The 12,477-nt window shown below is 46.7% G+C and overlaps 1 protein-coding gene across 1 annotated transcript in view; it reads right to left on the bottom strand.

The window, feature by feature from the left end:
- Positions 1–12,477, bottom strand: part of ldlrap1b (low density lipoprotein receptor adaptor protein 1b) — a 39,039-nt gene that overhangs the window by 17,090 nt on the left and 9,472 nt on the right. Inside the window, 3 exon segments of the mRNA XM_080849997.1 lie at positions 207–321; positions 2,246–2,358; positions 4,059–4,201. Of these exon segments, the coding sequence (XP_080706123.1) occupies positions 207–321; positions 2,246–2,358; positions 4,059–4,201 (371 nt within the window).

Raw genomic sequence — 12,477 nt, forward strand, 5'->3', positions numbered from 1 at the left:
TAAGAAGCTGTTCAGGGTGTGTGTATATGTGTCAGAGGGTAGGGGAAGTATAGCCTGAAAAGACTGGGCAGAATTAGCTCAGGGAAGGAAGAGCAGAGGGAGTGGCACTGTGTGTGTGTGTGTGTGTGTGTGTGTGTGTGTGTGTGTGTGAGAGGGGGGATCGGGGGGAGGTTGTTTGAAGGCAGATGAGGAGTCGCCGTACACACCACTTTCCTCTTGGTGCAGAGGTACGCGTGACATTCCAGGGTCTGGTTGCTCTGACTCTGGGCAATGTAGGCAAACACCTTGTCATGCATCTTGTCTGCTGTGCAATATGATATCCTGTTTAGAAGAGAGAAGAGAGAGAACGTGTGTTCACACATGGAGTAAGCCCATAAGCCTAGGACGGCTCGGACTGCACTCAGAATACAGCATTCTTAGATAAGGTGGCGGCATCACAGAGGGCCTCCACTGGTAATCCCTTAATCCCACGCTCAATCTCATTTCCTCCTACAAAGTCTTTTAATTCCACACCCTATGAAAAAAAAAAAAAACATAGCACATGCCAAAACACACACACACACACACACACACACACACACACACACACACACACACACACACACACACACACACACACACACACACACACACACGTCTCATAGCATCAGATGACCCGACCAGCAGACAGGGTTGAGTTCAAACTGAGAGAGCGTGCAGCTGGGCTCTGTCCCCTCTGTGCTCTGGTGGCTGCTTTCCACCTTCACACAGCTGCAACACGTGAGCTCCCTGCGCCCTGACAGCGCTCCCACGTGTGACGTCATCACGGACTATGTCAGTCCCTCGGAATCAGGGTGTGTGTGTGAGTGTGTGTGTGTGTGTGTGTACGTGAGTGTGTGTGTGTGTGTGTGTGTACACGAGTGTGTGAGTGTGTGAGTGTGTGTGTGCGTGCGTGTGTGTACGAGTGTGTGTGTGTGTGTGTGTGTGTCACAGGGTGGCCACTTAACTAATGACTAAGGAGCAGCCTGAAGGGTCCAGGAATAGGACAGCTGGTGAGAGGGGAGGTGGTGAGGCTAGCAGGCTAACAGGCTAACAGCGCTAGGTCCCATTTATGAGCTGGGCACTGGGATAGAAAGAATGTGACTGGAGGGTGGGTTTGAGAGACAATAAAAAAAAAAAAGAAGGAAAACCGAGAGGTAGACTACAGAAAGGAACGGAGGGAGAGGGGGGGAGAAGGATAGGATGTGACAGACGCTTTGTCGGGCCATCACAGCACAGCCATTCCTGTAATTGATCCGTCCATCAAGAGTGTGAGCTGAGGAGGGAGGTGTGTGTGTGTATGTGTGTGTGTGTGTGTGTGTGTGAGAATGAGGCGGTCGTCAGGTGTCGGCCGCTGACCTCACTCCCCCGTAACCGATCCATTTCACTTTCAGGCACGCACAAGAGGTTATGCTTAGAAAGACTGAAGTGTGTAAATGTGTGAGTGAGTGTGTGTGTGTGTGTGTGTGTGTGTGTGTGTGTGTGTGTGTGTGTGTGTGTGTGAGTATGTGTTTGTGTACGGTGAAACCAGAAAAAGCAGGCTGTTTTATTGACTCTTCACAGAGAGATTTACCGAGACTCCTTTCCAAGTCCTCCCTCTCTGTTTTCTATTCTTCCTCTTCACCCTTTCTCCCCCTCCCTCCACCTCTCTCGCCACCCTAGAGTGACACTCAGTAAATCTGCCTGCACCGTGCCGGGAGAGAGTATTGCTTGGACAGCGGTATGTGTGTGTGTGTGTGTGTGTGTGTGTGTGTTCTGTTTTGTGTCTGCCACGTGCTCACTTTATTACCATCAGAAAATTAAGACAAAGCACTAGGAAGAACCTGTGCCACATGGCTGAGATAAAGTATTAAAGTGAGTGCTTTGTGTGTGTGTGTGTGTTGTGTGGTGGGTTTCTTCACTGCCCAGTTGTTGGTGCACAGACAGAAGTGTAAATGCATGTATCTAACATCTTTCGGTCTACACATGTACAATATTCCCATTCCTTTATTCAATAAAACAGACAACTGAGAGAATGACATTAAAGAACTGACAGAATAAAAACTGGGACACAGTCACACAGTCACACACACACACACACACACACACGCTTGCACACCACACGCACACACACACGCACACACACACGCACACGCGCACACCAAACACACACACACACACACCACGCGCGCACACCACACACACGCGCATACACAGAGCTCTAGTCCCTAGAGAGGCTAGGCCTCACCTGTATATGGACACATTCTCTATGAGCTGGTTTGAGGCATAGTCGTAGAGGATGATTCCTCGCGGGGAGACTACTACTGTCACTTTCTGCAGCTTCTTTCCACTCGCTTTTGCCTGGGGGAGAGAGAGAGAGAAAGAAAGAAAGAAAGAAAGAAAGAAAGAGACAGAGAAAGAGAGAAAATAAAGTGTTGTGTTTTCAGGAACTGCCAAGTAAACCTCTTGAGAAAACATTAGAAAATCTCTGGATTGGCAACTAACTTTTAGAGAACCAACCAAACAAAAAAACTCTCTTCCCTAAACGGGCAGACACACTGCTGTTTCTAATCCCATATCATATTCTGCCCTGAAGGTAAACACTAACACATAATTATTACTGTCATAACTAGTACTGTCTCCAACACAAACACTCGCACACAGAGCTAGACTGTGTGTACAGGCGTGTGTGTGTGTGTGTGTGTGTGTGTATGTGTGTATGTGTGTATGTGTATATGTGTATATGTGTGTATATGTGTCTGTGTATGTGTGTGTATGCGCGTGTTTATGCGCGCGTGTATGTGTGTGTGTGTGTGTTATGTGTGTACGTTATGTGTGTTATGTGTGTTATGTGTGTTATGTGTGTGTGTGTGTGTGTGTGTGTATGTGTATGCGCGTGTGTATGTGTGTGTGTATGTATATGTGTATCTGTGTATATGTGTGTATGTGTGTGTGTTTGTGTATAAGTGTGAGAGGTGTTTATTATGGTCTTGTCCATTCAAGGGCAGGCACTTCCCTTATTTTAAACAAACGTGCTCTTTCTTTAACGGACGAGGTGGGCCCTGGGCAGGAGGTCAGTTGGTGGCATTAATGAGGGGGAAAAAACACTCCAAACGGGGCTAAGAGTTTCCACTGGGCAGAGCAAAAACCGAGAACCGACGCTAGCAGCCATGTGTTGGAGAGCGACACAGAGAGGCTCCAGCGCTAAAGCTGTAGAGACAGCCAGCTTAGAACTTAGCAGCAGGAGGGGGAGAAAGGGGGCTTTTTAAGACTTTCTCCGGAAAACTCTACATTCTGCATTTCATAACAAGAACCCTTTTTTGAAAAGGAGGAGATTGTTAAGTTCAGTTGCAGCTGAAACAGAGAGACGAGTGTTTTAAAAAAAAAGCTTCAGAGGAACCATAAAAAAAAATATCAGGGGGGTTGTGAGTAACCATTAAGGATTGCTGTTGGGAGATGAGCCAGAGAGCCATAAATAGGGTTGGGCATCTCTCAGGTTTTGAGCCATAAATAGGGTTGGGCATCTCTCAGGTTTTTTCCGATGCCAATGCTAAAACACTACTTTAAAAACAGTACCGTGCCTGAACTGACAAAAAATAAAATACATACACAATACTTTTACAATTGAGATAACTTCACATAATAAATAAAACCTGACCCAACTACAATAATTTAGCACTAACTAACAGTTACAGTAAGTACCAATAGGCCGGTCATATACGGTCTCATTGTCAGGTGTGATGTTACTAGGAAACATCGATGGAAACATCTGAGGACTATTTCTTAGAATTTTGGAACCAATAGCAGAGGCCAGAAATGAAAGTAGCACCTCCACTCATCTAAACCATTTTCTGCAGAGCTACTGTAAGGTTGGATTGGTTCACACATTTCAAACACACTTAACACACCAACCATGCCCAGTCATGTGTGTACCCTATTCCCCCATGACTGTCCCCCTGTGACTGTCCCCCTGTGACTGTGTGAGACGACCACACAAGGTCACCATTAATCTGATGCCCTTGCCAGACAAGACAGGGAAGCCGTGGCCGTGTCAGGCTCACCGTGGCAACAATCCTCTTGACGGCGGCGGCTGACAGCTCCTCGCCCTTGGGCTGCTCCACCAGTGTGACGCCCAGGTACTTCAGCTGGAACACCATCCCCTCCAGCAGGGTCTCCCGCGTGTCCGTCCAGTTCTCCGGCAGCTCTGAGCAGACAGAAAGACACAGACAGAAGAGATCAATACAAGGTGGGCCTGTTTAATAGCGAGACTGTTGTTACGAGTGTACACGAGTTTAACAAGTTTTTTTCATTACAATGTAATTACGGATTAGTCTCATTATTCAATAGCCACACTTCATACACGCCTCCACAATTCCCATATATGCCAGTAACACAGCAGGGCCTCAACAGTACAATGTGCACAGACAAACAGCTGTAACATATGGGCTGCATATGAGGCATACACACCGATGCACACGCATGCACGCATGCACATAGACCCGACTATACTTCCAAGCTTTTCACCTTGTTGAGCGCAACATGGATGTAAAAACAGACACAGACCCTCACAGAGATACACACACAGACACACACACACACACACACACACACTGTGTAAGTGAAGGGAAAGAGGAAGGGGGAAAAGCAGGTGTTTTATCACTCACTTTCCCAGCACCTCAAGGACACACACACACACACCCACACACCCACACACACACACACACACACACACAAGAGAAGCACATAGATGTTTCCAATCACTGAACTCAGACGACCCCCGTCCTTCACTTACCGCCATAACAAAAGAGTGTGTTCTCTAATTATCATCAGAGAACACACTCTACCGACACCCCAGAGGTCCCAAGGTCAAAGCCCACACACACGCGTGCACGCCATCACACAGTCACAGTGAGAAAAACAGATGCAACACCTCCAATCAGTGTGCCAGATGGGCTGGTCCTGTCCAAGCTCGACATGAGTTCAGCAGTATGGCATACCTCCCTTTAATCTATATCATGCGCTGAGAGTGGGAGCATGCAGCATATTTTACATTCCGTAACAAGGGACCGCTCCAGAGGGACCTGACCTGACCACCTCCTCTCAGACCTGACCTGACCACCTCCTCGTGTGTCCAGCGGTTTACATCGGAGTCCAGTCGGACTCAAGTCGGACACAATTAATCTAGTTCTGGGGAGACACATGTGTCCAATATCCAATTTAAATCGGACTGAAATCGGAAATTGGACACATGTGTCCACACTGATTGTTCCTGGTGACTGTAAAATCCAACCCAAAGTGGTCACTCTAACGAGCTTCCCAGCTGAGCCGCAGGGGTCACCTGAGGGTCATCTTCTGCCCTGGACACCTGCAGCTTCCGTCCATAATTCAACCGTCTGGCAGGCCGTTTCAATTTCAAGGACAGACCTTTTCTAGAGGTCTTGGATGATGGAATGGGCTATTAATTAAGCTACACATAACACAATTCTTAAAACGAGGAGATTAAACTAATGAACGGAATCATCCGGCTCTTTGCATTGGTAGGGCAGAAATGTGGCAGGACCTTACAAAAACCTCTACTACTCACTTAAAGTTAATAAGAAGCCTTTGATTTTTTTTTTTTTTTTTTTTTAAACACACAACACAAACCTCACAAGGGAGAAATTTTGAGATGAATGTGTTCCATTACCATGATTATTTCAAAGGCAGCACCAGTAAAGACCAACTCTTTTGAAGACACTGGACTTTCAGAGTGACCCGAGAAGCCTTTTGGTCAAGTAGCATTTCGGTGCTTTAGTGGTTTCCTGGCCTGTCCTGCATTTCCTATGCGAATCTAGTGACCCTGGGGAGCTCAGACCGACAGACCACAAGCAGAGGAGTCCGCAGCCCTCTGGCTGCTTGGTGGGAAACCATAACCAGATAGCAGAGCTATCAGTCATCTCGCTGCATTCCAGCACAAACTCTAAATTGAAACGATTTTCATTGAGGCAGCAGCAGAGAGCCAGCCAGATCTGAGCGGGGTTGTGAAGGTCATCATCAGGCACAGGAATGCTACCATCATGGATCCAGAGGATATAATGAACACCACTGCCCTAAAAAGATAATGGTCACATTAGGCATTTAGCCCCATTCAAGATTCATGCTGTCCATCTGAAAGATTTTTCCTCCTGTACACCCCCCTTCACTGCTTCTGGTTGACTATTGTTGCTAGGCAATATCTAAGCTCAGGTTTCAACTGAGATTATGGTCTGGCATCTCTTAACTGAAAAGAGCACGATCTGCCAGATTTCTGCAAACCAGTGGGAGAGTTTGATTCAACGGTTTTATAAATACATTTGAATGACACCCGACTCATAACGTCCTTCCTACCCAAAATGAATACCTAGAGTGAATGGCCAGACCACAGTGAGCGCAGTGAAATATGGGGGGGTTTGGACACGTCAGACTTCTGCAGCTTAAGAACGACGAACCCAAACACCAAGCTTCTTGATCCCATCCAACTGAAGGATAATCAAAAGCAGACTGAAGCTGTGTCCCGAAAGCACAACAGCATTTTACAGCTCATACCCATTCTGTTTACAAGAAAAATCAATGCATCTTTCTTAAATGTGTCCCAACTAGCAGGCGTGAGAATGAGTCGGCCAAAACAGTAAAGCATGAGAAATAGAAAGAGAGGGTGGGAGAGGAAGGAAAGATGAAAAGAGGATGTGAGAGAGAGAGAGAGAGAGAACATTGACTCAGTGCCAGATATAAAATGGTGTGTTCAGCAGTAATTGGCGCTTGTGGTTTTCCTTGTGATGCTGCTTGACTGGGCCGCTCATATTCCAGCCCACTGCACACACACCCTCGCTCATATCCCATCATCCAATCAGCTCAGCGCAATGACCTGGCCCATGCCCAGACCCCATGTCGCCCAACACACACACACACCCTCACTTAAAAGACCTTCATCCTGACCTGAACAACAAACTGGCCAATCTCCAGACCACTGAGCCCTGCCCACACACATAAACAAGCAGAAGCACACACACACACACACACACACACACACAGAGCTGACATCGAGTTATTCTTAATGCTTGCCATCACGAGCCAGCCAGACCCGAACCATCCTGACCCACACAATCCACTACTCTCTAAAACCACTACCACTCAATCCCACTCAATCCCACTCAATCCCACACACACACACACACACACACACACACACACACACACACACACACACACACACACACCTCCTGGTCTCAAACCGCCAACCCTAATGGCCTGACCATTCTCCAGCCTTGCTGCCCCCCACACACACATTTAGCCGGCCCATTTTGAGGGAATTAGCACGGGTGCTTTTAACGGACTGGCATCCATAACGACCTGTATTTGGATTTCATCCAAGGTCCATCGCATTATAGGGGAAAAACTAGGCCAGGGCCACAACCTGCATATGACGCACCAATCGTTAAAGGTCAGGAAGTCATACTGGAAGCTAAGCTAGGGCTACTTCTTATTCCACATCACACTGCTGTCTCTGCTCATCTCTGGTCACAGACTCATCACACTCATTGAGATTCAGCCAATCACAAAGCATCACTTGAAGCTGATCGAATGCCCTTGCTGTTAGTTTTGTGCTGCATTAGCCATTTTTCCTGCAAGAAAAAGAAAACTCTCCATAAACTCAGGAACTACCAAGACAGTTCTTCAAGCTTTCCATGAAGACAATATGGAAATGGAATGTAATGGAAATGAGCATGTGACTAGTGACTATGTTAGTGCAGGCAGAGATAGTGACACACACACACACACTCTGAATTCGATCTCTGCATTTTACCCATCCAGGGTAGTGATGCACACAGTGAAGCACACTAACCCGGAGCAGTGAGCTGCGTTTGAGGGCCCGGGGAGCAGTGATTGGGGTTAGGTGGGCACTTCAGCCGTGGATGGGGGCATGGGAAAGGTGGATTGACAGCTGTCATTCACACCGAGGAAGTCTAACGGTGATATGTTTTGACATGGCTTGTTTTCCAGGACACTGCATCTGGAGTATTAAATTCCCTCCCTCTCTTTTCCCACTGCAGTGCCTCTCCCACATACATGCACACGCATGCAGAGCCCCAGAGCGTAGGCGTTTGAATTCAATCTCTGCGAGTTGACTAGGAGTTCAGTGGATGCTCATGGTAGAAATAATTAAATTAACACTAAATAAGGCTTTGCAAAACCACCAACCAGAGTCTTAATAGTCACTGACATGCAGAGAGCTTTAAACCATCTGCAGTTCCTCTACCCTATGTAGTAGTTCTTTAGAACCGTCAGAACTGTGGTAAGCAGGTGAAGATCTAGCAAGTACACCCTCTAGCCACAGGTTTGCAGCAGCCTGTGATGTGTGAGGGTCTAAGTGTGTGTGTGCACTTCAAAGGCTTTCCTGCCTCTCCACAGCAGACAGTGCAAACAGGGCCGCAGCCCAGAGGCATGATGGGAGGAAGGCGAGCTGATGGAGGGACACAGCTGCTGCTGCGGCAACGGCGGGTGCGAGGATTTCGAGTGCACCGTCTGAACTTCAAAGCCAAGCTTGGCTAATGGGGATGATCAAACACCTCTTCGTCACACACACACACACACACACACACACACACACACAAGAACACACACGAACACACACCAATATGGAGGTTAAAAGTCACGGTCCAGGAGCAATGCAGTCAAGCGAGAGGATCAGGTGTCTTTGTGACCTCAATGTTTCCGACTGCAGAGCTTGTCTTGTGCGTCCTTTAAACTTGACTTGTCAATGTGTGTGTATGTGATCTATTGCACAGATCAATGGTGTGCGTGCATGTATGTGTGTGTGTGTGTGTGTATGTGCATGCATGTATGCGTATGAGCTTGCCTATCTGGTGCTGTGTATCCCTTTGATGATGTGAAGGCTTATGAAGGTGAGTATCAGCACTGATCAGACCAGGGTAGATCAAACAGAGCCGACAGCAGCAGCAGCAGCAACAGGATGAGGAGCCAGAGCAACTGAGCAGAGCCCATCACACTGGCAGAGTACCAGCTGTGACACCACTGGACGGGCAGAACATGAGACGACGATGAATCACAAAGGTATTGCTTAAAGGCGAATCAAATAGAAGTCTTATGGAATGGTGAATTGACTCAACATATAAAGGCGTATTCTCAATTATTTCCTATATGTTGGACAATCCCACGTAATGTATCCTTGGGTTAGTGTTTTTAATCACATTTTTGTTTACAAAAGAGGGGGGGGCAACTCTTTTTTTTCTCATAAATTAGACTGAAATTAGAGACACAGGCAATCAATACTATCACTATTTTGTGCATGTGTGTATAAACACTGCATCACACTGCCATGGACTGTAGGTCCACTTCTCATACAACCGACTGACAAGCTTTGGAGCCAGGGTGTTCAAATGATTCAATCATCTCAGGCCTTTGAGCCCCAATAGCACAACCAGCACTCAGTACATCCCAGTGCAGTAGAACCCAACCGCAGTGTTGGAGCGGGGAAGCAAGCAGCCCCTCTGGGTCCACAGCGGGCCTTTACAAACAACTCACTGCTCTTTAGTCACACACTGAGATGGAGGAGGCGGGCAGGAGGAGCCGTGTTGTGTCCCTGAGGGGGCGGCAGAGAGAGAGAGAGAGAGAGAGAGAGAGAAAACAAATCTATACCCTAACGATGAGAGAACAAAGATGAGCAATTAAAATAATGGGTAGTTTAGAGACTCCAAACTCACATATTAGGCTACTGCAAACAAGTGTTGTACTCTCCGGCTCCAGAGCAGAAGGTGCTTGTGTGACTATGACGCTATGAAGACATGCAGCTGCACCACATTGCCATGGACTAGAGACCCAGTTCACACACAATGTACTGACAAACTTTGGAGCCAGCGTGTTCAAATTATTCATTTATCTTAGGCCCTTTGAGCCCCTTCCACATGAGATTGAGGAAGTGCCTGTGAGTTTGGACTGAGAAATCGTATTGATTTCAACCAAGCGTAAATGATTAATCTAGCTGCAAAGATTTGGGAAATGCACCCATGAATGCTTCTATTCACATCCTAATGTCCCAAAGGATATGTCAGTGAGACAAGTATTACAGCCATTACGGATGCTTCACCACACACACACACACACACACACACACACACACACACACACACTTCTTCCAATGACATGAGCATCGCCTCTGGCTACATTCAACTACATGCTGCAATACTGAAACAACACTGCAACACTGCAACACTGCAACACTGGCCTTCACAGATCCTAACCTTTAGTCATCAATGCATATTAATCTGTGTAATTAGTACTGTAGTAGTCAAATTAAGGAAATGCTTCCCAAGTCAGTTATTCATACAAATTAATAAATATATTATTTATGATCAAAGAGATATGTAGACCCAGGCACAATCAGGCAGGCAGTGTCTGTAAACGGATGCTTTAAATTGGTTGCAGCCTCGAACGGACAGACGGACATTCAAAACAAATGATTGACCCAGCAAATTCTCCCCTTATTACATTAACTAACATTAGGGCTAGTGTGTGTTCAGCTGCTGGAAACACACACAGACATACGCACGGTTCAAAGGAGCCTGCCAGCCGTAAGAATCAATTACTGCAAACACACACACACACACACACACACACACACACACACACACACACACACACACACACACACACACACACACACACACACTAAAACAGCTGCACAAGATCACTTATTTTCCGCTGTGATGCAGGGTGGGGAAGGCTTGTTTTGCGAGCGCGAGTGAGAGAGTGCTAGTACTGTGCAAGAGAGTGTGAGTGACTGCGACTGTGCGACTGTGCGAGTATGCGAGTTGTTCACCCTTTCCCATGCCACTGTATTGGTATTTCTTCGTTGCTTCACACCCAGTGAGAAACCAGACCAATTGACAGACCTGACCAAATGTCTGTCTCACTTCACACTTCCTGACCTCAGGTTTCTTGGTTTCATCTTATATTAGCATAGTTAGCATGAGGGTCTCTCTCTCTGCCTCCACTGACTGCTTCACCATCTTCTGTCCATCTCCAGAAATAATTTTGACACTATATACAGGTCAAGACAGATGAACCGCATACTGACAACATAAGCTTTTCTGTCCATTAGTTTCACACTACAGCTGTACTACAGACCAAGACGTGTATTGAATTCAACAGTTCCCTCAGAGTGAAAGACATAGGGCGACCGCAGTGAGGGCCTCTCTACTCCTCCTCATGGCAGTCGGTACTGGTCTGTCCCCTCTCTTCTCATTACTAAAGTACTTACATTACAGGGCCTGAGCGCTCTCGTGTGTGTGTGTGTGTGTGTGTGTGTGTGTGTACCCACTCAGAGAAGCTTTATACGCTTTATAAGCTTTTGTACATTATTTAAGGGGACAAGCCAGGTCCCACCATAACCCTCTCACTGTCCCCTTCAGCTTATGGCCTTACAACTAAAAGCCCAGCAAATCCACTCAGATTACCACCACTTCACACCTGACCTGTTTTTAAAATAAATAAACAAATAAAGTCATAATCAGACAGACAACATAACATTGGAAGTGGAGCAGAAGGGCCTTCAGCAACTGGATGACTGGGGGGGGGGGGGGGAAGTCCCACTTCAGAGATAGCCTAAGTCAAGACAAACGGAGATGAGAAAGGGAGAATGAGAGAAAAGTACGTAGAAAGGAGAGGGGGGAAAATGCCAGAGACAGGAGTAGGCAGTAGATGGGGGTCTGCTTGACTGCCAAACCTTGATGGGGACAAAGAACACCTCTGAAGCCATTACAGGGGGGATAGGAAAAGGGCACAGAGAGGCAAGAGAGAATAAAGAAAGGTAGTAGAGATGACATTGAGAGAACGATGTGAAGGATAGAAAAAAGGTAAAGGAGAGCAAAGAGCAGGAGGGAAATTTAACCAGGACAGGAAAGGAGATCAGTTGAGATGAGAAGGTTCCACACCACATCCCTTCACTCCTGAACACTGTTCACACACACACACACACACACACACACACACACAAACACACACACTATTTATTTAGGACTACTTCCCTAAACAAACTAGATATTTTATGGAGTCTTGACAGGTAAGGGACAGTAGACCCAGCCCATGCCATTCTCTGTTTAAACCCAGCATTACACCAACAGACATGTACACACTCCGCCCCCGACACTCCCAGCACTGAAGCATATGCCAAAGATCCCAAGACCCAGATGCATGTCCCAAATCAAGACACTAAAAACTTAAAGAACGATCAAAGAAAATTCCACTCAGTGAATTAAAGAGTAGCTTTGTGAATCAGACTCCTCCATCTAAAAACACCTATGTGTCACACCACGTTCAGAATGGAGCTTTTAAAATCCCTGCTGTGGAAACTAGTAAAGAATAGGTATTCATCCTGGTTTAGCTGCAGAGATTACGGCAGAGTGAGTAGGCAATATCAGAAGTGGAAGGGGAAAGCTGTACATG

The sequence above is a fragment of the Sprattus sprattus genome (assembly GCF_963457725.1).
Source record: "Sprattus sprattus genome assembly, chromosome: 13".
NCBI lineage: Eukaryota > Metazoa > Chordata > Actinopteri > Clupeiformes > Clupeidae > Sprattus > Sprattus sprattus.